Below are 23,353 nucleotides of genomic sequence, written 5' to 3'. Positions count from 1 at the left end.
TTTGAATGCCCTTAGTGTTGGCGAGTCCACTACTGTTGCAGGCAGGGCATTCCACGCCTTTACTATTCTCGGAGTAAAGAACCTACCTCTGATATCTGTCCTGTATCTATCTCCCCTCAATTTAAAGCGATGTCCCCTCGTGCCAGACATCACCATCCGAGGAAAAAGGCTCTCACTGTCCACCCTATCTAATCCTCTGATCATCTTGTATGCCTCAATTAAGTCATCTCTTAACCTTCTTCTCTCTCTAACGAAAACAGCCTCAAGTCCCTCAGCCTTTCCTCATAAGATCTTCCCTCCATACCAGGCAACATTCTGGTAAATCTCCTCTGCAGCCTTTCCAATGCTTCCACATCCTTCCTATAATGCGGCGACCAGAATTGCACGCAATACTCCAAATGCGGCCACACCAGAGTTTTGTACAGCTGCAACATGACCTCATGGCTCCGAAACTCAACCCCTCTACCAATAAAAGCTAACACACCGTACGCCTTCTTAACAACCCAATCAACCTGGGTGGCAACTTTCAGGGATCTATGTACATGGACACCGAGATCTCTCTGCTCATCCACACTACCAAGAATCTTACCATTAGCCCAGTACTCTGTCTTCCTGTTATTCCTTCCAAAATGAATCACCTCACACTTTTCTGTATTAAACTCCATTTGCCACCTGTCAGCCCAGCTCTGCAGTTTATCTATGTCTCTAATGTGTAACATCCTTCCACACTGTCCACAACTCCACCGACTTTAGTATCATCTGCAAATTTACTCACCCATCCTTCTACGCTCTCCTCCAGGTCATTTATAAAAATGACAAACAGCAGTGGCCCCAAAACAGATCCTTGTGGTACACCACGAGCAACTGGACTCCAGGCTGAACATTTCCCATCAGCCATCACCCTTTGTCTTCTTCCAGCTAGCCAATTTCTGATCCAAACTGCTAAATCACCCCGAATCCCATGCCTCTGTATTTTCTGCAATAGCCTACTGTAAAACTTGAGAACTGAAGTAGACTGCAGTGCACACTGTCTGCTCTTTGACCTCAAACCCAGTAATGACCTGTCTCCCAAGTCCCAGAGAAATTGAGGTTAAACTGGGCGCTGTCCAGTTTCTGGTCAGCATAAACCCGCTGTATTATCCACAATTTGACAGTTTCCAGCACCAAAATGCTGCCGTTGAGGGGATATGAAAATACTTAACATGAGGCTTCTATTTCACTATTGGACTCTGAGTAAATGCATGCTCACTCAATATCATATCCAACACATCCGTGCCCTTGGTACAAACGAGTTCAACTCTATCTCCATTAACATTTCACCTCCAGAAACAAAATTATTAGACAAATACAGCACATCTCCAAAGTTTACAGACATAAACAATACAGTTCAGCATTTCCTGCTCAAAATTCATCAGTTTACCACAATTTTTAGGAAATGAAGGTGTGTGTATGTTCTCCCCATGTTTTCCCAGGTGAAAGATGTGCAGGTTAGATGGATTGGCCATGATAAATTGCCCCTAAGTGCACAGGGATGTGCAGGTTAGGTTAGGGGGTTATGGGAATAGGGCGGGGGAGCAGGCCTTGGTAGGGTGCTCTTTCACAGGGTTGGTGCAGACTTGAGGGGGGAATGGCTTCATTCTGCACTGTAGGCATTCTATGATGCAGTCTTGCAGGTTGAATACATTTTAATTCAGTGCATTTCTGTTAAACACAGGAATGATACATCCCAACCCAAACCAAAAATACAACAATTTCCAGCTCGACTGAAGATAAGTTACTTTGTGAATGCAGTCCCATTCAATGGGAAACTGTACAGGACAGTTACTTTGTGAATGCAGTCCCATTCTCAATAGGAAACTGAACAGGAGACAGTTACTTTGTGAATGCAGTCCCATTCTCAATAGGAAACTGTACTGGAGATAGTTACTTTGTGAATGCAGTCCCATTCTCAATAGGAAACTGAACAGGAGACAGTTACTTTGTGAATGCAGTCCCATTCTCAATAGGAAACTGTACTGGAGACAGTTACTTTGTGAATGCAGTCCCATTCTCAATAGGAAACTGTACTGGAGATAGTTACTTTGCGAATGCAGTCCCAGTCTCAAAGGGGAACTGTACAGGAGATAGTTACTCTGTGAATGCAGTCCCATTCTCAATAGGAAACTGTACTGGAGATAGTTACTTTGTGAATGCAGTCCCATTCTCAATAGGAAACTGAACAGGAGACAGTTACTTTGTGAATGCAGTCCCATTCTCAATAGGAAACTGTACAGGAGACAGTTACTTTGTGAATGCAGTCCCATTCTCAATAGGAAACTGTACTGGAGATAGTTACTTTGTGAATGCACTCCCATTCTCAATAGGAAACTGTACTGGAGATAGTTACTTTGTGAATGCAGTCCCATTCTCAATAGGAAACTGTACAGGAGACAGTTACTTTGTGAATGCAGTCCCATTCTCAATAGAAACTGTACTGGAGACAGTTACTTTGCGAATGCAGTCCCAGTCTCAATGGGGAACTGTACAGGAGACAGTTACTTTGTGAATGCAGTCCCATTCTCAATAGGAAACTGTACTGGGGATAGTTACTTTGTGAATGCAGTCCCATTCTCAATAGGAAACTGTACAGGAGACAGTTACTTTGTGAATGCAGTTCCATTCTCAATAGGAAACTGTACAGGAGACAGTTACTTTGTGAATGCAGTCCCATTCTCAATAGGAAACTGTACTGGAGATGGTTACTTTGTGAATGCAGTTCCATTCTCAATAGGAAACTGTACTGGAGATAGTTCCTTTGTGAATGCAGTCCCATTCTCAATAGGAAACTGGAACAAAAACAGAAAACACTGGACATTAACAGCAGGGCTAACAGCATCTGTGGAGAGAGAAGGGAGCTAATGTTTCGAGTGTGGACATCTTTGTCCCTGGATGCCACACCCAGACCCAAAACTTTAGCTCTCTTCCCTCTCCACAAATCCTTTTAGACCTACTGTGATTGTCCAGTATTTTCTGTTTTTGCTTCAGATTCCAGCATCCACAGTAATATGTTTTTATCATTAGGAAACTGGACTCAATTACTTTGGGAATACAGTCCCACTCAATTGGAAACTAGATGGGAGACGGGTTAGGGGCTGGTGCGAGCCATAGTAGTTTGTTGGTGCAGGCACTCGGGGGAGCTGGAAGGGCTGGCGCAGGCACTCCAGGGAGTTGGAGGGAGTTTGTGTGGGCCATGGGGGTGGCTGGCACAGGCATTCATAGAATCAAAGAATTTACAGTGCAGAAGGAGGCCATTCAGCCCATCGAGTCTGCACAGGCTCTTGGAAAGAGCACCCTACCCAAGGTCAACACCTCCACCCTATCCCCATAACCCAGTAACCCCACCCAACACTAAGGACAATTTTGGACACTAAGGGCAATTTATCATGGCCAATCCACCTAACCTGCACATCTTTGTGACTGTGGGAGGAAACCGGAGCACCCGGAGGAAACCCACGCACACACGGGGGAGCTGTGGGGGGAGCCCTGGGGTAGGGGTAGGGGGGGGAGGAGGAGGGGGGGGGAGGAGGAGGGGGGGGGAGGAGGAGGGGGGGGGAGGAGGGGGGAGGAGAGGAGGAGGGGGGGGAGGGGGGGGGGGAGAGGAGGAGGGGGGGAGGGGGGGGGGAGAGGAGGAGGGGGGGGAGAGGAGGAGGGGGGGAGGGGGGGGAGAGGAGGAGGGGGGGGAGAGGAGGTGGGGGGGAGGAGGAGGGGGGGGAGGAGGGGGGCCATGGGGGAGGGGGGGGCCATGGGGGAGGGGGGGGGGCGCCATGGGGGAGGGGGGGGGACATGGGGGAGGGGGGGGGGACATGGGGGAGGGGGGGGGGGACATGGGGGAGGGGGGGGCCATGGGGGAGGGGGGGGCCATGGGGGAGGGGGGGCCCATGGGGGAGGGGGGGCCATGGGGGAGGGGGGGCCATGGGGGAGGGGGGGGCCATGGGGGAGGGGGGGCCATGGGGGAGGGGGGGGCCATGGGGAGGGGGGGGCCATGGGGGAGGGGGGGGGCCATGGGGGAGGGGGGGGCCATGGGGGAGGGGGGGGCCATGGGGGAGGGGGGGGGCCATGGGGGAGGGGGGGGCCATGGGGGAGGGGGGGGCATGGGGGGCCATGGGGAGGTGTGTGTGGGGGGGCCATGGGGGAGGTGGTGTGTGGGGGGCCATGGGGGAGGTGGTGTGTGGGGGGCCATGGGGGAGGGTGGTGTGTGGGGGGCCATGGGGGAGGTGGTGTGTGGGGGGCCATGGGGGAGGTGGTGTGTGGGGGGGGGGCCGTGTGGGGGGGGGCCATGGGGGAGGTGGGGTGTGGGGGGATTGGGGCCATGGGGGAGGTGGTGTGTGGGGGAGGTGGTGTGTGGGGGGAGGTGGTGTGTGGGGGGAGGTGGTGTGTGGGGGGGGGGGGGGGGGGGCATGGGGGAGGTGGTGTGTGGGGGGAGGGGGGCATGGGGGAGGTGGTGTGTGGGGGGGGCATGGGGGAGGTGGTGTGTGGGGGGGGGGGCCATGGGGGAGGTGGTGTGGGGAGGTGGTGTGGGGAGGTGGTGTGGGGAGGGGGGGGGGTCATGGGGGAGGTGGTGTGTGGGGGGGGGGGGCATGGGGGAGGTGGTGTGTGGGGGGGGGCCATGGGGGAGGTGGTGTGTGGGGGGGGAGGTGGTGTGTGGGTGGGGGGGGAGGTGGTGTGTGGGTGGGGGGGGAGGTGGTGTGTGGGTGGGGGGGGAGGTGGTGTGTGTGGGGGGGGGGGAGGTGGTGTGTGGGGGGGGGGGGGGGGGAGGTGGTGTGTGGGGGGGGGGAGGTGGTGTGTGGGGGGGGGGGGGATGGTGGTGTGTGGGGGGGGGGGAGGTGGTGTGTGGGGGGGGGAGGTGGTGTGTGGGGGGGGGGGAGGTGGTGTGTGGGGGGGGGGGGAGGTGGTGTGTGGGGGGGGGCCATGGGGGAGGTGGTGTGTGGGGGGGGGGCGTGGGGGGGGGGGCATGGGGGAGGTGGTGTGTGGGGGGGGGGGGCCATGGGGGAGGTGGTGTGTGGGGGGGGGGCCATGGGGGAGGTGGTGTGTGGGGGGGGCCATGGGGGAGGTGGTGTGGGGGGGGGGGCATGGGGGAGGTGGTGTGTGGGGGGGGCCATGGGGGAGGTGGTGTGTGGGGGGGGGGGGCCATGGGGGAGGTGGTGTGTGGGGGGGGGGGCCATGGGGGAGGTGGTGTGTGGGGGGGGGGGCCATGGGGGAGGTGGTGTGTGGGGGGGGGCCATGGGGGAGGTGGTGTGGGGGGGGGCCATGGGGGAGGTGGTGTGGGGGGGGGGGGGGGCCATGGGGAGGCGGTGTGTGGGGGGGGCCATGGAGGAGGTGGTGTGTGGGGGGGGGGGCCATGGGGGAGGTGGGGGGGGGGCCATGGGGGAGGTGGGGGGGGGGCCATGGGGGAGGTGGGGGGGGCCATGGGGGAGGTGGGGGGGGGCCATGGGGGGGGGGCCATGGGGGAGGTGGGGGGGGGCCATGGGGGAGGTGGGGGGGCCATGGGGGAGGTGGGGGGGGCATGGGGGAGGTGGGGGGGGGGCATGGGGGAGGTGGGGGGGGGCATGGGGGAGGTGGGGGGGGCATGGGGGAGGTGGGGGAGGGCATGGGGGAGGTGGGGGAGGTGGGGGGGGCATGGGGGAGGTGGGGGGGGGCATGGGGGAGGTGGGGGGGGGCATGGGGGAGGTGGGGGGGGCATGGGGGAGGTGGGGGGGGGGCCATGGGGAGGTGTGGGGGGGGCATGGGGGAGGTGTGGGGGGGGCATGGGGGAGGTGGGGGGGGGGCATGGGGGAGGTGGGGGGGGGGGCATGGGGGAGGTGGGGGGGGCATGGGGGAGGTGGTGTGTGGGGGGGGGCCATGGAGGAGGTGGTGTGTGGGGGGGGGCCATGGGGGAGGTGGTGTGTGGGGTGGGGGGCCATGGGGAGGTGGTGTGTGGGGGGGGGGGCCATGGGGGAGGTGGTGTGTGGTGGGGGGGGCCGTGGGGGCATGGGGGAGGTGGTGTGTGGGGGGGGGGGGGGGCATGGGGGAGGTGGTGTGTGGGGGGGGGGGGCCATGGGGGAGGTGGTGTGTGGGGGGGGGGCCATGGGGGAGGTGGTGTGTGGGGGGGGGGCCATGGGGGAGGCGGGTGTGTGGGGGGGGCCATGGAGGAGGTGGTGTGTGGGGGGGGCATGGGGGAGGTGGTGTGGGGGGGGGGGGCATGGGGGAGGTGGTGTGGTGGGGGGGGGGCATGGGGGAGGTGGTGTGGGGGGGGGGGCATGGGGGAGGTGGTGGGGGGGGGCATGGGGGAGGTGGTGGGGGGGGCATGGGGAGGTGGTGTGGGGGGGGGCATGGGGGAGGTGGTGTGTGGGGGGGGCATGGGGGAGGTGGTGTGTGGGGGGGGGCATGGGGGAGGTGGTGGGGGGGGGGGGGCATGGGGAGGTGGTGTGGGGGGGGGGGGCATGGGGGAGGTGGTGTGGGGGGGGGGCATGGGGGAGGTGGTGTGGGGGGGGGGCATGGGGGAGGTGGTGTGTAGGGGGGGCATGGGGGAGGTGGTGTGTGGGGGGGGGGCATGGGGGAGGTGGTGTGTGGGGGGGGCATGGGGGAGGTGGTGTGTGGGGGGGGGGCATGGGGGAGGTGGTGTGTGGGGGGGGCATGGGGGAGGTGGTGTGTGGGGGGGGGCATGGGGGAGGTGGTGTGGGGGGGGGTGTGTGGGGGGGGCCATGGGGGAGGTGGTGTGTGGGGGGGGCCATGGGGGAGGTGGTGTGTGGGGGGGGGGCCATGGGGGAGGTGGTGTGTGTGGGGGGGGCCATGGGGGAGGTGGTGTGTGGGGGGGGGGGGGCATGGGGGAGGTGGTGTGTGGGGGGGGGGGCATGGGGGAGGTGGTGTGTGGGGGGGGGGGCATGGGGGAGGTGGTGTGTGGGGGGGGGGGGGGCATGGGGGAGGTGGTGTGTGGGGGGGGCCATGGGGGAGGAGGTGTGGGGGGTGGCCGTGTGGGGGGAGCCATGGGGGAGGAGGTTGAATATGTTCTGGAGAAGATTCCACACCCACTCCTGGGCTGAGGGTCTGATTACGGGGGGGGGGGGGGGGGGGGGGGGGCGGGGGGTGTATAAAGAATATTGTTTGACCTGGAAGCGCCTCCCCAGTCACCCTCCGCCTCCACCGCGGGAAGAGCGTGCAGGGCCCCGGGCGCGGCCTAGTCCCTCAGGCTCCATCCTCTCAGCCCCGACCTCACCTCAGCCCCCCAGCCGCCCCCGCCCCACCGGGACTGACCTGCCGAGCCCGCTGCACCGCGTCCGCGAAAGCGTCCGGCTTCTTGAAGGCGGCTCCGGCCGCCCCGGGCCCGGCCGCCCCGGCACCCGCTGCGTGTGGGGGCGCCGCCGTCGCGAATTCCGCCATTTGGAAGCTGGCTTGACCGCTGCAGCGAGTGTCTGGGCTGAGGGGTGGGTTCTAGCCGCGGTTCTCGCTGAATTAAGCCTGCGCCTCTCGCACTCTCTCCTCGGCCTCGCACGCTGCCGCCGGCTCCAATCCCCTCGCTCGCAGGCCTGGGCCCAATAATGGCTTCCAACGCTCCCGCCTCGACAGCGCCAAGAGACGGAGGGGGCGGTCGGTCGGGCAGCGCGATCACGTCACGCACTGATTGACGTCCCGCTGCGCCAATGGGAGCACCGCCTCCCCTCGCTGACGCCGCGCGATTGACGAACGAGCTCTCCAGTCAGCAGCCGCATCCCAAATGATTGGCGTCCCCGACCGCCAATGGAGACGCGGCGCTGCTCCACGCGTCACCATGATTGACGGAGCAGCACTGCAATGGGCATGCGATGTCACTGGAAGGCTGGACCTGGCGCCCCAGCTCCAGGATGGATTGGCTGACGGCCGAGCCAATGGGCTCCCGGAACGGACGGAAGGCGGTTCGGCAAGGTCATGCTGCCTGAGTGAAACATGTGGGAAAATGGAGGGAAGAAGGTGAGGAGAGAAGCTGCCATTTGGCACCACTGTCCCACTTTGTGTGTGAGATCTAATATGTGCAAGTTCAATTCCCTACAAAATTCCTGTCAGGAGAATGACTGAATTTGAAAGAACTCACAGATAATGTACAGAAGCAGCTCACTGGACCCAGGCAATGATGGGGGGAGAAGATGGAATATGAGAGTAAGCTGGCTAGTAATATCAAAGATTGCAAGGGTTATTTTTCCCGATGGACATCGGACCACTGGAAAATTAGGCTGGAGATGTCGTCACAGAATAATACAGTACAAAAGAGGCCTTTTGGCCCATCGAGTCTGCACCCAACCCATGAAAGACACCTGACCTGCCTACCTAATCCCATTTGCCAGCACTTGGCCCATGGTCCTAGTTGTAATAGGGAACCGAGACATGGCAGAGGAACTGAGGAGGAACGTTGCATCAATCTTCAGACTAGCAGACACCTGTGGGATACCAGAACTTCAAGGGGGAGGGGGAGAGAGGTGACTGTAGTGGCTGTCACTAGGTGCTGGGGAAAGGGAAAGGTCTGCAGGTGAATAAATCACACAAACTGATTGGACTACACCCCAGGGCTTTGAAGGGGATGGCTGAGGAGATTGTGGAGGCATTTGCGGTGATCTTTCAGGATCTTTCAGAAGGAAGGGAGGGTCCCAGAGGACTGGAAAATTGCTAATTTAACACTCCTGTTTAAGAAGGAAAGGAGGGAAAAGATTTTAGAGTACATTATTAAGGATGAGCTTGCGGAGTACTTGGAAGTGCATGGTGAAATAGGACTGAGTCAGCACGACTTCTTCAAGGGGAGGTCATGTCTGACAAATCTGTTTGAATTCTTTGAGGAGGCAACAAGGAAGTTAGACAAAGGAGAGCCTTAGGATATAAAGTACATGGATTTCCAGAAGGCCTTTGACAAGGCTGCTAAATAAGATAAGAGCCCATGGTGTTAAGGGTAAGATCCTGGCATGGATAGAGGATTGGCTGACTGGCAGAAGGCAGAGAGTGGGGATAAAGGGGTCTTTTTCAGAATGGCATCTGGTGACTAGTGGTGTTCTGCAGGGGCCAGTGTTGAGACCACAGCTATTCACCTATATATCATAAAGATCTGGAAGAAGGAAGTGAGGGAATTGTTGTTACGTTTGCAGATGATACCAACATATGGTGCAGGCACTCGGGGGAGCTGGGAGGGCTGGCGCGGGCACTCCAGGGATTTGGAGGGAGTTTGTGTGGGCCATGGGGGTGGCTGGCACAGGCATTCAGGGTGCTGATTCAGTCCAATTTCACCATGCACTTCCAAGTACTCCGCAATCTCATCCTTAATAATGTACTGTAAAATCTTTTCCCTCCCTCCGTTCTTAAACAGGAGTGTTAAATTAGGAAGCGGGAGGGGGGGGGGGGGGTGGACAGGAGAACTTGGCTTGGAGCGTGGGCAAAGAAATGGCAGATGGAATACTATGTGGAAAAGTATGAGGTAGGAAGAATAGATCGAGGCAGAGATTATTTTCTAAATGGGTGCAGGCTTTGGGAATCTGAAGCACTGAGGGACTTAGGAGTCCAAGTTTAGGATTCTCTTCAAGTTAACGTGCAGGTTCAGTTGGCAGTTAGGGAGGCAAATGCAATGTTAACATTCATTTCGAGAGGGCCAAAGTACAAGAGCAGGGATGTACTGCTGTATAAAGGTAAAATAGCCATAGTCCCAGATGATCCCCTCCTCTTTGAGGGGGAGAGCGATTGATGATGATTTAACCTGAGGATCACTGCCCCTGATGCGAGTGGCAAGGTTGAGAAAGTGGGGCCTTCATGAATAACCTCAGCCGTTACAGGAAATTGAACCGACGCTGCGGGCCTCATTCTGAATCACAAACCAGCTGTCTAGCTAATTGAGCTAAACCAGAGGTTGTTTAAGACCCCATTTGAAATATTGTAAGCGGTTTTGGGTCCTGTATCTAAGGAAGGATGTGCTGGCCTTGGAAAGGGTCCAGAGGAGGTTCACAAAAATGATCCGGGAATGAAGGACTTGTCATATGAGAAGCGGTTGTGAACACTGGGTCTGTACCCGATGGAGTTTAGAAGGATGAGGGGGGATCTCACTGAAACTTACAGAATACTGAGAGGCCTGGATCGAGTGGGCGTGGAGAGGATGTTTCCAGTAGTAGGAGAGCCTAGAACCCGAGGGCATAGCCTCAGACTGAAGGGGTGATCCTTGAAAACACAGATGAAGAGAAATTTCTTCAGCCAGAGGGTGGTGAATCTGTGGAACTCTTTGCCGCAGAAGGCTGCGGGGACCAAATCACTGTGAGTGTCTTTAAGACAGTGATAGATGGGTTCTTGATTAATAAGGGGATCAGAGGTTATGGGGAGAAGGCAGGAGAATGGGGATGAGAAACATAAAAGCCATGATTGAATGGTGAGTAGACTCGATGGGCCGTATGGCCGAATTCTGCTCTTATATCTTATGGTCTTAAGGATTATTCTTGAGGTTTAAACACAATTTGAGCAGACTTGGCTACAATTGAGTACAAATGCAAACAAGCCAAATTAAACCTTTCTAAACTCACTAGTTAGGTCCCAGCCGGACTACTGGGTCCCAAATCTGAGAAGAATGTCAAGAGGGTGAGATGGGAATTTACTGGAATGGTAGCTGGGATGAGAGACTTCAGTTATGCGTCTTTGGTGAACATGCAAGGCCTTGTATCTTGTAACCCGACTTGGGTATTTACTTAAAAGTTGTTGATTTGCACCAGGTGGGTCATTGAGTGGGCACACCTCCTCAGTGAGAGCTGCCCATCTGCTGTATCACATCTCCAGCACATGACTAATGATATCACAGATACATCACTGTCTGTGTCATAGAAACATAGAAAATAGGAACAGCAGGAGGCCATTCAGCCCTTCGAGCCTGCTCCACCATTCGTTATGATCATGGCTGATCATCCAACTCAATAGCCTAATCCTGCGTTCTCCCATATCCTTTGATCCGCTTCGCCACAGTTGCTTCTTCAAAACATGCAATGTTTTGGCCTCAGTTACTTTCTGCGGTAACAAACTCCACAGTCAACCCCATATCCTCAGGCTGTGACCCCGATTCTGGCCACCCCTTCCTGCATCTACCCTGTCTAGTCCTATTAGAATTTCTATGACATCCCTCCTCACTCTTCTGAACTGCAGCGAATGCAATCCTAATGTTACAACCCAACAGGAGCCTCAGGGATCTGAAACCTCAGAGTCCCTGTGGCCTCACCTGAGTACGATTTACCCAGATGAGGTGGGGCGGGTCTACCCACCTGGGACATAAATACCCCGGCTCGGATGTGGGCTGAGCGTGGGGAGACCCTTCGGGGAGTAGGAGGTGTAAATTAAGGAGATTAAATTGAAACTTTTCTACAGTCACCGCTTTACTGCTGACAAGGATTAAGTGGAGCTGCAGGAGGCGCCATTTCCACCGGACCAGGCCCATCTCGATTAGGCCTCAGGTCTTCAATCAGGCAACAGACATGCCACTCATCAGGTCCCAGGTTCGATCCTGGCTCTGGGTCACTGTCCGTGTGGAGTTCGCACATTCTCCCCATGTTTTCGTGGGTTTCGCCCCCACAACCCAAAGATGTGAAGGTTAGATGGATTGGCCACGCTAAATTGCCCCTTAATTGGAAAAGAATGAATTGGACGATCTAAATTAAAAAAATAAATAAATACAATTAAATAAAAAATGCCACTCATCAGTAAGCTTGAGGCGTTCGACATCGAGACGAGGGATTGGACCCAGTACGTTGAGCAAATGCGCTACTTTTTTCGTCCGCATAACATAGTCGGGGACGACAGAAAGGTGGTGACCCTCCTTGTGGTTTGCTGCGCAGAGACGTACAGTGTTATTAAAAGTTTAAACTTTTCCCGACTCACATGACACCTGCCAGTTTGCGGAGCTCGTTACGCTGGTCGACAACCACTGACCCGAAACCGCTGCTAACCGTTCGCCATTTTTGTATCCACGCAGCTTCTCAACACCTGGGCAAAACTGTAACGGAATTTCTGGGTCCTTTGCGAAAACTCGCCAAATTCTGCGAGTTCGGCTCCACATTACCTGAGGCAGTCAGACCCCGTTTGGTTTGCGGGAACACCTGAAAAATCTAGAGGACGTGCTACGTTGGATCGAGGCAGCCGGGGTCCGCCTGCGGCACGATAAATATGTCTCCATGCCTCGGAGGTGGTCTATTTAGGCTACAGGGTGGACAGGCACGGACTACACCCAGTGGACGATACGTACAGGCCATCCGGCTGGCGCCCTTACCAAAGGACCCCAAAGGCTCGTTCTTGGGCCGTACAAACTATTGTGGGAAGTTCATCCCAAACTGGGCGACAGTGTCGGCCCCACTGCACCTGTTGTTAAAGAGGGGCCAGCTGTGATTTTGGGACCCGCTGCAGCAGAGTCCTTTTGACAAATTGAAACGACGACTGTCGTCCTCACATCTGCCGACTCACTTCAACCCATCAAAACCTTAGTTGCTCACATGCGAGGCCTTGCCCTATGGAATCGGGGCTGTCCTGGCACACAAGTTGGACGATGATACTGAGCGGCCCATTGCGTTTGCTCCCCACATTTTGACAGCAGCAGAGCGGAATTACGCTCGGATAGAAAAAGAAGGTTTGGCGCTTGTGTTTGGCGTAAAACGGTCCCATCAGCATGTCTATGGGCATGCATTCACAGTGTGTACAGATCATAAACCCGATTGGGATTGTTCAAGGAGGATAAGACAGTTCCCCCAGTGGCGTCTGCCCGGATTCAGCGTTGGGACCTCCTCTTGGCAATGTTTGAGTATGTTTTGGAAATTGCTGGGGATGTAAATCACCCACGCGGAAGCTGTCAACTGCCTCCCTCTACCCCATGTACGCCAACACCGGCATCGGACGAAATAGTCGCGACCTTATGTTTTATGGACTCTTTACCTGTGTCGGCAGCCCAAGTAAGGCTTGGACACAGACAGGCCCACTGCTGGTCAGGGTCCGCCACATAGGACCTCAGGGCTTTTACCAGGAGAGTGGCGGGACTCCGCATGGTGGACGGTATCCTGCTGTGGGGTCCTCGGGTGGTCAACCCTGAAGATAAATTTTGCAAGACCTCAATAGGGGACACCGCGGGGTCTCTAATATGAAGATGTTGGCCCAAAGCTTTATGTGGTGGCCCAGCATAGACGTGGATATCGAGAAGTTGGCAAAGCAGTGTATATGAGGGCGGCACGTGGCGCAGTGGTTAGCACTGGGACTGCGGTGCTGAGGACCCGGGTTCGATCCCGGATCTGGGTCACTGTCCGTGTAGAGTTTGCACATTCTCCCCGTGTCTGCGTGGATCTCACCCCCACAACCCAAAGATGTGCAGGCTGGGTGGATTGGCCAGGCTAAATTGCCCCTTAATTGGAAAAAAAAATAATTGGATACTCAAACCGTGCATGCTGTGTCAGGAGCACCAAAAGCTCATCCTGGCAGCTCCACCTCACCCGTGGGAATGGCCGGGCTGGCCGTGGTCCCGCCTCTATGTAGATTTCACGGGGCCTTTTCAGGGGGCGAGGTACTTGTTCATAGTAGATGCACATTCCAAATGGATGGTGTGCACCGGATGATGACGACTATATCATGAGCCATCACCAAGAATTTGTTGCAGGCGACGCCATTTACGTCCGGGATTTTGTAGACGGGGCGTCATGGATTCCGGGAATGATAACAAAACGGTCCGGACCGGTTTTGTATACAGTGCAGGTACAAAGTGAAGACTCTAACCAACACATGGACAATCTCCAAAGCCAGGTGTACCAGGTGCCCGAAGACCGACCAAGGCCAGTGATGCCCCTCCCTCTGAGGGAGGTTGACCATTCCAACCAGAAGTCATCGTAGTATTGACAGTGGATAAGGAGGCCATTCGGCCCATTGCGTCTGCACTGGTCCTTGGAAAGGGCACCCTACCTAAGACCACACCTCCACCCTATCCCCGTAACCCTTAACCCCAGCTAACCTTTTTCAAAGCTAAGGGCAATTTAGCATACCTGCGCATCTTTGGACTGTGGGAGGAAATCGGAGCACGCGGAGAAACTCATGCAGACACGGGGAGAACGTGCAAACTCTACACAGTGATCCAAGCCAGGAATCTGCATCTTATACTGCATCTGCCATTCATTTGCCCACTCACTCAACTTGTCCAAATCACACTGAAGGATTCCTGCATCCTCCTCACAGCTCACCCTCCCTCACTAGCATATCCAATTAACCCATCAGACTACAATGTGGAGAGACTGAGATTGTTGGCTTTCGAGCAGAGAAAGTTAAGTGGAGATTTAATAGACGTTTGCACTTTAGATTCATCCAGGTTCTCTGTAGGTTCAGACGTACAGCACCTCTGCAGCTTTAGGAAATTTGATCAGAGCAAATAGAAACAGTTTTTCCTTGGCAAGTGGTCTGGCAAGCAGAGGACATGGATTTGAAGTGTAGGAACTGATTAAATAATCAGAGTTAGTTGTGGTCTGGGATGGGTCGCTGGAAAGGACAACGGAAGCCGATTCAGTCGTAATTTCCAAAAGCGAATTGCATAAATATCTGAAGGACAAAAATTGTATGGCTATTGGAAAAGGGCAGCATAATTGAAGAGCTCTACCAGAGAGCTGGGCCAGATTATCTCTTCCTTTACGGTAAGATTGTATGGTGTAATGTCCTTTGGATGTCCCCAAATTGCATTCTACCTCTCAGGACCTTTCCTCTTCCCTTATTTCCCATTTCTTTTATTTTGCTGTTATCATTTCTGATGCATGGATATTTAATGGACATATACCTTTGAGTTGAGCAGAGGATGTTGCAATACAGTACACTGTGCTAGTTTTGAACAGCGGAACTCAGACGTTTTGGCACCCAAGAGAGATTGGAGGGTCTCGGTTTGATTGGTTGGCTGGTTGCCAACGAATTGGCCAAAAGGCCGTATTCTGCCCAGTGACAGGCGGTGATTGGGTCTGACCCAAGTGGGGTGGTTTTCAGAGGACGAAGGAAAGGACAGTCGGGTCCTGGACGCTCAGAGAAGAAGCCGTGAGGCTGCAGAGGTGCTGTACGTCTGAACCTACAGAGAACCGGGATGCATCTACGGTGGAAACCATTACAGACTGAAAGCAGAAACCTCGAGCTGAAAGCCGAGACTGAAGGAAGGTGTGCTGGAAAACAACCATCTGAAACAAAACAACCATCTGAAACAAAGACTTATCCTTTTTACTTTCATCATTACTTTTACACTCCTCTTTTCCCCCGCCTCGTTTGTTTGTCTGACTTTGTGTGTGTGTGTGGAGGGTGGGGGCGACTTAAAGAGGAGGGGTTGAGGAATTAGATAATATTCAACTAGTTATATTTGCTGCATATTTAATTATAGTTATTATTTTTAATAAAAAATAATTGTGTTTACATTTACAAACCTGATGATTGTCATTATTGGGCAGCCAAGGCCAAAGACTTGGAGTGTTTGTCGAAGAATTATTTGTTAATTTCAATTGTGTTGCGACTCCGGATCACGTGGGGCTGAAATTGACTGCCCACTGGCCCAGGCGGTCGTAACATAACCAGTGAAGTACTTTTGAATTGTGGCCACCTTGGTAAAATACGACAGCCAATTTTCACACATCAGATAATCTGTATTTCTGCTGTGTCGAGGGATAAGGTTTGGCCAGGACACTGGCGAGAACTCCTCGGCTATTTTATGTCCTTCTGAAGAGAGCAGCAGAGGCCTTGATTTACCATCGCACACGGAAGACAGCAACACTGACAGTGCTGCACGTCCTTCGTATCGCATTGGAGTGTCAACCTTCATCATGCACTCCAGTCTCTTTTTACTTTGAGACAAGAGGATGACCAGCTCAGTCATCAGTACGGATTAGGAGCAGGCAGGAGGAGGTCACTTGGCTCCTCAAAGCTGTTCCACCATTCAATACCATTGTGTCTGATCTGATTGTAACCTCAACTCCACACTCCCAGCGACTCCCCTCCCCTGCTTATCAACCACCTGTCTGACTCTAGCTTAAAAACATCCAAAGACTACTTCCACCACTATTTGAGAAAGAAAGTTGCAAAGACTCATGACCGTCTTATTTTTAAATAGTGACCCCCTCCCCTCAGGATCTTAAATATTTCAATCAAGTCATGTCTTCTAAACTCCAGTGGATACAAGTCTAGCCTGTCCAACATCTTAAAACAACTTGCCCAATCCAGGTATTCGTCTGGTCGACCTTTTCTGAACTGTTTCTAACACATTTACGCCTTTCCTCAAATACGGAAACCAATACTGTCACAATGCTTCAAATGCGGTCTCATCAATTCCCTGCAGAACTTAAGTATAACTTACTTACTTTTGTATTCAATTCCTCTCGCAATCAACAATAACATGATATTAGTTTTCCTAATTATTTGCTGTCCCTGTATACTAACCCGTTGCAAATCATGCACTGGGACACCCAGATCCCTCTGCATCTCAGAGCTCTGCAATCTCTCACCATTTAGATAATATACATTTTTATTCTTCCTGCCAAAATGGACAGCTTCACATTTGTCCAAATTCCACTCCAATTGGCAGGTTTTTGCTCACTCACTTTATCTGTATCCCTTTGTAGTCTCCTTAAGTACTTTTCACACTATCTTACTTTCCTACCTATCTTTGAGTCATCAGTGAATTTAGCAACTATATCTTTGGTTCCTGCATTGAACTTATTTATATAAATTGTAAAAGCTGAGGCCTCAGGTCTGGTCCCTGTAGCATACCACTCATCACATCTTGCCAGCTAGAAAATTACCTATTTAAGGATACCCTTGGTTTCCTGTCAACTAGCCAATCTTCTATCCATCCAACATATTACCCCCAACACCACAAGCTTTCATTATCCACAATAACGTTTGATGTGGCACCTTATCAAATGCCTTCTGGAAATCTCAGTACAGTATCCACAAGTTCCCCTTGATCCACAGCACATGTGACTCCTTCAAAGAACTCAAATGAATTGGGAACAGATAATTTCCCCTTCACAAAACCATGTTGACTTTGCCTGATTACCTTGAACTTTTTCCAAGGGCCCTGCAATAATGTTTTTAATAATAATCGACATCTGTTCTGGAAAACGTTCTTGCTGTCAGCAAGTGTGTGTTTGTGAAAGTGAGGTTTCGGCGACTGCCCTCTGACTGAGTGAAAGAGCTCCCCCCTCCCGCTCCAAGTCCGTATTAAGGCCTATGCAGTGGGACTTTGACATTCACGATTTGCTTCACTGGGGCAGCACGGTGGCACAGTGGTTAGCATTGCTGCCTACGGTGCTGAGGACCCGGGTTCGAATCCCGGCTCTGGGTCACTGTCCGTGAGGAGTTTGCACATTCTCCCCGTGTCTGCCTGGGTTTCACCCCCACAACCCAAAGATGTGTAGGATAGGTGGATTGGCCCGGCGAAATTGCCCCTTAAATGGAAAAAATAATTGGGTACTCTAAATTTAAAAAAAAAATGATGTGCTTCACTGCATCACTGGTGGACATGCCTTGAGCTGCCTTGGCTCTGAAATGCCCTTCCAAAATCTTCTTCCACCTCTCCCCTTCACTCCCCTTCATTAAGGCAGTCGTAATAACCTGTAAAATCTCCCTTGGGTGGCTTGGCGAAGCATTTTTAATAATATAAATTTAGAGTACCCAAATCTTTTTTTTTTCCAATTAAGGGGCAATTTAGCGTGGGCACTCCACCTACCCCACACATCCTGGGGTCGTGGGGGCGAAACCTACGCAGACACAGGAAGAATGTGCAGACGCTACACGGACAGTGACCCAGGGCCAGGATTGAACCTGGGACCTCGGCGCTGTGAGGCAGCAGTGCTAACCATTGCGCCACCGTGCTGCCCTGGACTCGCATTTTGTTTGCTGTTAGCTGTCCAGGACCTATGTTAAAGGTGCTGTACAAATGCAAGTTGTTGTTGCTTCGAGTCTGATGACACAAATTGCTGTCCTGGGTAGGATAATGAGAAGGTGAAAGGTCATTGAATTTCAGCCAGAAATTCACACATCAATTTCAGTAAAGAGCAGCGAGTTTATTAAATTATTAAAACTATGCCTATATACATACAGTGTTCCGACATCACATTCAGCAGTAAATATCTCATGCATTACCAGGTTACCTAGCTGTGTTGGCAACACGTAGCGTGAGAAACCATTTCTATTTTGAAGAATTCTCAAAGCAGCACCAAGTTACCCGAATGAGTTGGTTCTGAGTGCCATCAATCTCAGCCGGGATGGATCTCCAATGACTCAGTGCTTCCTGTTGCAAAGTGCCCCTCAAGGGGCGGGGGGACGATACTGGGTATCTGGTCCGAGACCATTATCGGAGAACATCATCGGACTAAAGATTATCTCCCTGACCTGATTGGAGGAAGTTCTGCACAAGGGAGGCTGCACCCCCAGAAGGGAGAGAGGTGCAGGTGACTGGAGAATTGTACGGTCAAACGATCAGGAAAATAAATTAAGACTGGAGGAGACTGATGAGGATCAGGGAGGAGACTGATGAGGATCAGGGAGGACATTCTTCTTCAGCTTTGCTGACATGCTATTTTTTCTGGAGTTGTCTTGCTTGTACGGTATAGCGAACGCAGAGGTAAGAAAAGGGCGAAGATGAGAATCGGTCACAGGGCCAACTACTTTGAGGTGACACCCAGGAAGAATTTCATATATTCATATACAACATAGCTGATGCTGACAGCAGGTATCACCTTCATGAAGTTTGGGGTAATTCCTCGGTACAAGCCAGACCAGCCCTCTCCTTGCACGATTCTGGCAAACTGTTCAATCATACTCAACTGAGGCTCATTTTTGATGACAGCTGGGGAAAGAAGATACAGAGAAGCAGAGGTTTGTAACTGCTGCCTTCATGCTAAGTGTGTATTACAGTACATCCAGCACCCTCTGCTCTCCCTGAGCATTCCCAGTCCCTGATCCCGGGACACTCCCAGTCCCTGCTCCCAGGGCATTCCCAGGAATCAGTCTGGCAAACCTTTGCTGCACTCCCTCTCTCTATGAAGGCCAACATACCATTTTCCTTCTTTACCTCCTGATCCAGCTGCATGCTTACCGCCAGCGACTGGTGTCTCATTTCACTTTCCCCTCTCCTAATTTATGGCCATTCAGATAATAGTCTGTCTCCCTGTTTTTGCTACCTAAGTGGAATACCAGTGCATTCCCATTCTCCCAGTGCATTCCCATTCTCCCAGTGCATTTCCAATCCTCACTCCCAGTGCATTCCCATTCTCCCAGTGCATTTCCAATCCTCACTCCCAGTGCATTCCCATTCTCCCAGTGGATTCCCAATCCTCGTTCCCAGTGCATTCCCATTCTCCCAGTGGATTCTCAATCCTCACTCCCAGTCCATTCCCAATCCTCACTCCCAGTGCATTCCCATTCTCCCAGTGGATTCTCAATCCTCACTCCCAGTGCATTTCCATTCTCCCAGTGGATTCCCAATCCTCGTTCCCAGTGCATTCCCAGTCTTCGCTCTCAGAGCATTTACATTATTCACTCCCAGAGCATTCCCAATCCTTGCTCTCAGGGTAGTCCCCGCTTCCAGACGCTACTGCTAGGGCGCTCCCACTGCTTGTTTCCAGTCCCTTCTCTCATCCCACTCTCTGGAGTTTTCTTGCTTGCAGAGAACATAGTAAGGGCCTTGGCACTCAGTTACTTTGTGGTGAAACTGGGGTAGAATTTCATATAGCCTGGGGCTGGTTTAGCACAGTGGGCTAAACAGCTGGCTTATCATGCAGAACAAGGCCAGCAGCGCGGGTTCAATTCCCGTACCAGCCTCCCCGAACAGGCACCGGAATGTGGCGACTAGGGGCTTTTCACAGTAACTTCTTTGAAGCCTATTTGTGACAATAAGCTATTATTATATTCATGTACAACCTAGCTGATGCTCACCGCAGGTGCCAACTTCATAAAGTTCATAGTCGGGCAGCACGGCGACACAGTGGTTAGCACTGCTGCCTCACAGCACCAGGGACCCGGGTTCAATTCCAGACCCGGGTTCAATTCCGGCCTTGGGTGACTGTCTGTGTGGAGTTTGTACGTTCTCCGGGTGCTCCGGTTTCCTCCCACTGTCCAAAGATGTGCTGGTTAGGTGGATTGGCCTTGATAAATTGCCCCCAAGAGTCCAAAAGGTTAGGTGGGATTGTGGGGTAATGTGGATAGGGTGGGGTACTGGGCCTAGGTAGGGAAAAAAGAATGAAGTTTAGAGTGGTTCCTCGGTACAGGATCCCTTTCCTGCTCCAATTATCTGCTCCTGTCCACTGCCTCCAGGATATTGTTCAGAGGTCACAGAATCGCAGAATAATACAGCACAGAAGAGGCCTTTCGGCCCATCGACTCATGCAGCAACTCATGAAAAACACCTAACCTGCCTACTTAATCCCATTAGCCAGCGCTTGCCCCATAGCCTTGAAGGTTATGATGGATGTCGGAATGGAGACTGGGATTCTTTTTTTCCTTGAATCAGATTTCCCCGAGATCCTGAAATCCCCCCCCCCCCCCCCGTCCTTTGTGGAAGACTTCTCTCACCTTGTGCTTGCATCCTGGTCCGGACGAGTGCCAGTGGGTAGCTTGCCAGCTGACCACAAGTACTGGAGATGGTGCCACAGCCAAGAAGCACAAACACTCCAGGATCAGTGCTGTTGTGTCCATACATTTGTAAATAGCGGTTCTTCACTGTCTGTCATTGAAGGAGAGAAAACGTCATGAGTAGGAAGTGGTAGACAGGACTGGGGAGGGGCTGAGAACAAGCCTGGATTAGAAGCTGCTTATGGAGTGCCCCTTGTTCTTATCATCTGGGAACACATTCCCCAACGTTACAAGTGCAGCTTGCTCAAAATTCGGCTGCATATTTTCAGCTGGTGCCCAGCGTGCTACCAATAATTTGGAAGCAACTTGAAATGGAGAAAAATCTGTCACACAACAAAAAACATACGGAAAAACAGCAGAGCAAGGGAATTCTGTGGGATATTGAACCATAAGAGGCTTCATAATTCAGTCTGGCCCAGAGTTTTCCTCTGTACAAAATGTACACACATGCACATGCATGTATGTACACCCACAGGCTCTTGCACTTCCGTGAATGCGCGTATGCAAGTACAGGTGTCCCGTCTCAGGAAGTCAGGGCAAGGATGGGGAGCAGCGCTCGTCTCCTTCGGGATTCTCTGTCAATGCTGTAACCAGGTGGCAGGAGAGTTTCTTCAGCCAGCCAGTTACGATGTACATTTCCTGAAAGTGCAGTTGGAGCAGATTCACTTAAACTTTCAATGGGAAATTGGATAAATGCTTGAAAAGACAATATTACAAGACTATGGAGAAAAGTAGGGAATGGAACTAATTGGAAAGCTCTTTCAAAGGGTCGACATAGTCACGGCGGGCCAGATGGCCGATTGCGTTATTCTTAGATTCGACAATCATAGCTGGGGGGCAGCTCTTTAACTAACGCCTGTTCACCAAGTGGTGAAAATTGAACTTGAATTGATTTCAGCTATGTACAAAGCTCTGCGTAAAGCAACATCTCAGTCCCAGTACAATCCTTGCTGGGAGTACGAGACTGTCTGGACCATGTTCTAGGCCATCTTTTCTATCGGTAACCCACCAGCCCCAGGTGGAGGGAAGGCCTCCGTCCCTGATCTGGGAAGCTCAGACTCCACAAGTCCCACAGGAAGATCAATGATGGTTTCCTAGTGGGGGTTATGACAACCTGGAATCCCAAAAAATACTGCATCATTTGTTCGACCACATAGGACCGCACACCGAGTTGGTAAAAGGAAATATATGTTTATTACAAGAATTATTATTTACACAGCACAAAAGATCCCAGCCGGGTCTCTCCTGTCAGTACCCAAACTGGCTGACTTTAGACAGAAGATAACTACGGTTTAGGATTCACCGCCCCCTTTAACGGGGGGAGCTTGTATTCGGCTCACGGGAAGCTTACCCATTGTCACCTCGTATATCCCATGCAGGTTGTTTCATAGAATTTACAATGCAGAAGGAGGCCATTCAGCCCATCGAGTCTGCACTGGCTCTTGGAAAGAGCACCCTACCCAAGGTCAACACCTCCACCCTATCCCCATAACCCAGCAACCCCATCCAACACAAAGGGCAATTTTGGACACCAAGGGGCAATTTATCACGGCCAATCCACCTAACCTGCACATCGTTGGACTGTGGGAGGAAATCGGAGCACCCGGAGGAAACCCACGCAGACACGGGGAGAACGTGCAGACTCCGCACAGACAGCGACCCAAGCCGGAATCGAACCCGGGACCCTGGAGCTGTGAAGCAATTGTGCTAACCACTGTGCTTCCGTGCTGCCCCTGACAATTGATCATGGCTTCATCACCATCATTAGGCTTTTAATTCCAGATTCTTTTTATTGAATTCAAAATTCATGGTGGATTCGAACCTGGATCCCAGAGCATCATCCCGGGTCTCTAAATTACTAATCTAGTGACAATAACAGTACACTACCACCTCCCCTTCCCCCTGTAGGTTATGGCAATAATCTTACTCGACAAATTCTCCGTGAGTTCCCCCGACCTTACTCAGGCTGCACTGACATTAACTTGTCCATTTTAAAGAACAAAGAAAAATGACAGCACAGGAACAGGCCCTTCAGCCCTCCAAGCCTGCGCCGATCCAGATCCTCGATCTAAAACTGGAGGGTTAGAGGGCTAATCTCTCTGCTGAAAAAGTAGGATTGGATTGGGTTTGGGTTTATTGTCACGTGCACCGACGTACAGTGAGAAATAGAACATAGAACATAGAACAGTACAGCACAGAACAGGCCCTTCGGCCCTCGATGTTGTGCCGAGCAATGATCACCCTACTCAAACCCACGTATCCACCCTATACCCGTAACCCAACAATCCCCCCTTTAACCTTACTTTTTAGGACACTACGGGCAATTTAGCATGGCCAATCCACCTAACCCGCACATCTTTGGACTGTGGGAGGAAACCGGAGCACCCGGAGGAAACCCACGCACACACGGGGAGGACGTGCAGACTCCGCACAGACAGTGACCCAGTCGGGAATCGAACCTGGGACCCTGGAGCTGTGAAGCATTTATGTTAACCACCATGCTACCGTGCTGCCCAAATATTTTTTTAAATATTTTTTTATTGTCCTTTTTCATCATTTTCTCCCAAATTTACACCCAACAATAATCAGTAACGAATGTAATGTCAATCCCCATATCAATAACAACGAACTCATCCTCCCACCAAACCCTAGGCATTGGCCCGCATGTTAACATAAACAAATGACAAAAAGGAATCAAGAATCACCCATAGTCACCATTAACACATACAGTCCCCCC

The 23,353-nt window shown here is 52.7% G+C and overlaps 2 protein-coding genes across 6 annotated transcripts in view; both read right to left on the bottom strand.

The window, feature by feature from the left end:
• The window catches only part of LOC119956978 (far upstream element-binding protein 2-like), a 62,883-nt gene extending 55,281 nt beyond the window's left edge, over positions 1-7,602 (bottom strand). For all 5 annotated transcript variants that reach the window (XM_038784551.1, XM_038784553.1, XM_038784552.1 and 2 more), the window contains exon 1: positions 7,270-7,602. In XM_038784551.1, the coding sequence (XP_038640479.1) occupies positions 7,270-7,395 (126 nt within the window). In that variant the 5' untranslated portion in view covers positions 7,396-7,602. The remainder of the gene's footprint in view (positions 1-7,269) is intronic.
• Positions 7,603-18,026: 10,424 nt separating this feature from the next.
• LOC119957098 (calcium-binding mitochondrial carrier protein SCaMC-1-like) overlaps positions 18,027-23,353 on the bottom strand; it is a 37,018-nt gene continuing 31,691 nt past the window's right edge. Inside the window, exons 9-10 of the mRNA XM_038784788.1 lie at positions 20,557-20,707; positions 18,027-18,832 (exon numbers count right to left, since the gene is read on the bottom strand). Coding sequence (XP_038640716.1) covers positions 18,648-18,832; positions 20,557-20,707 — 336 coding nt within the window. The 3' untranslated portion in view covers positions 18,027-18,647. The remainder of the gene's footprint in view (positions 18,833-20,556; positions 20,708-23,353) is intronic.

This window comes from Scyliorhinus canicula, chromosome 25 (assembly GCF_902713615.1).
Source record: "Scyliorhinus canicula chromosome 25, sScyCan1.1, whole genome shotgun sequence".
Taxonomy (NCBI): domain Eukaryota; kingdom Metazoa; phylum Chordata; class Chondrichthyes; order Carcharhiniformes; family Scyliorhinidae; genus Scyliorhinus; species Scyliorhinus canicula.
This window is presented reverse-complemented; position numbering and strand designations above follow the sequence as displayed.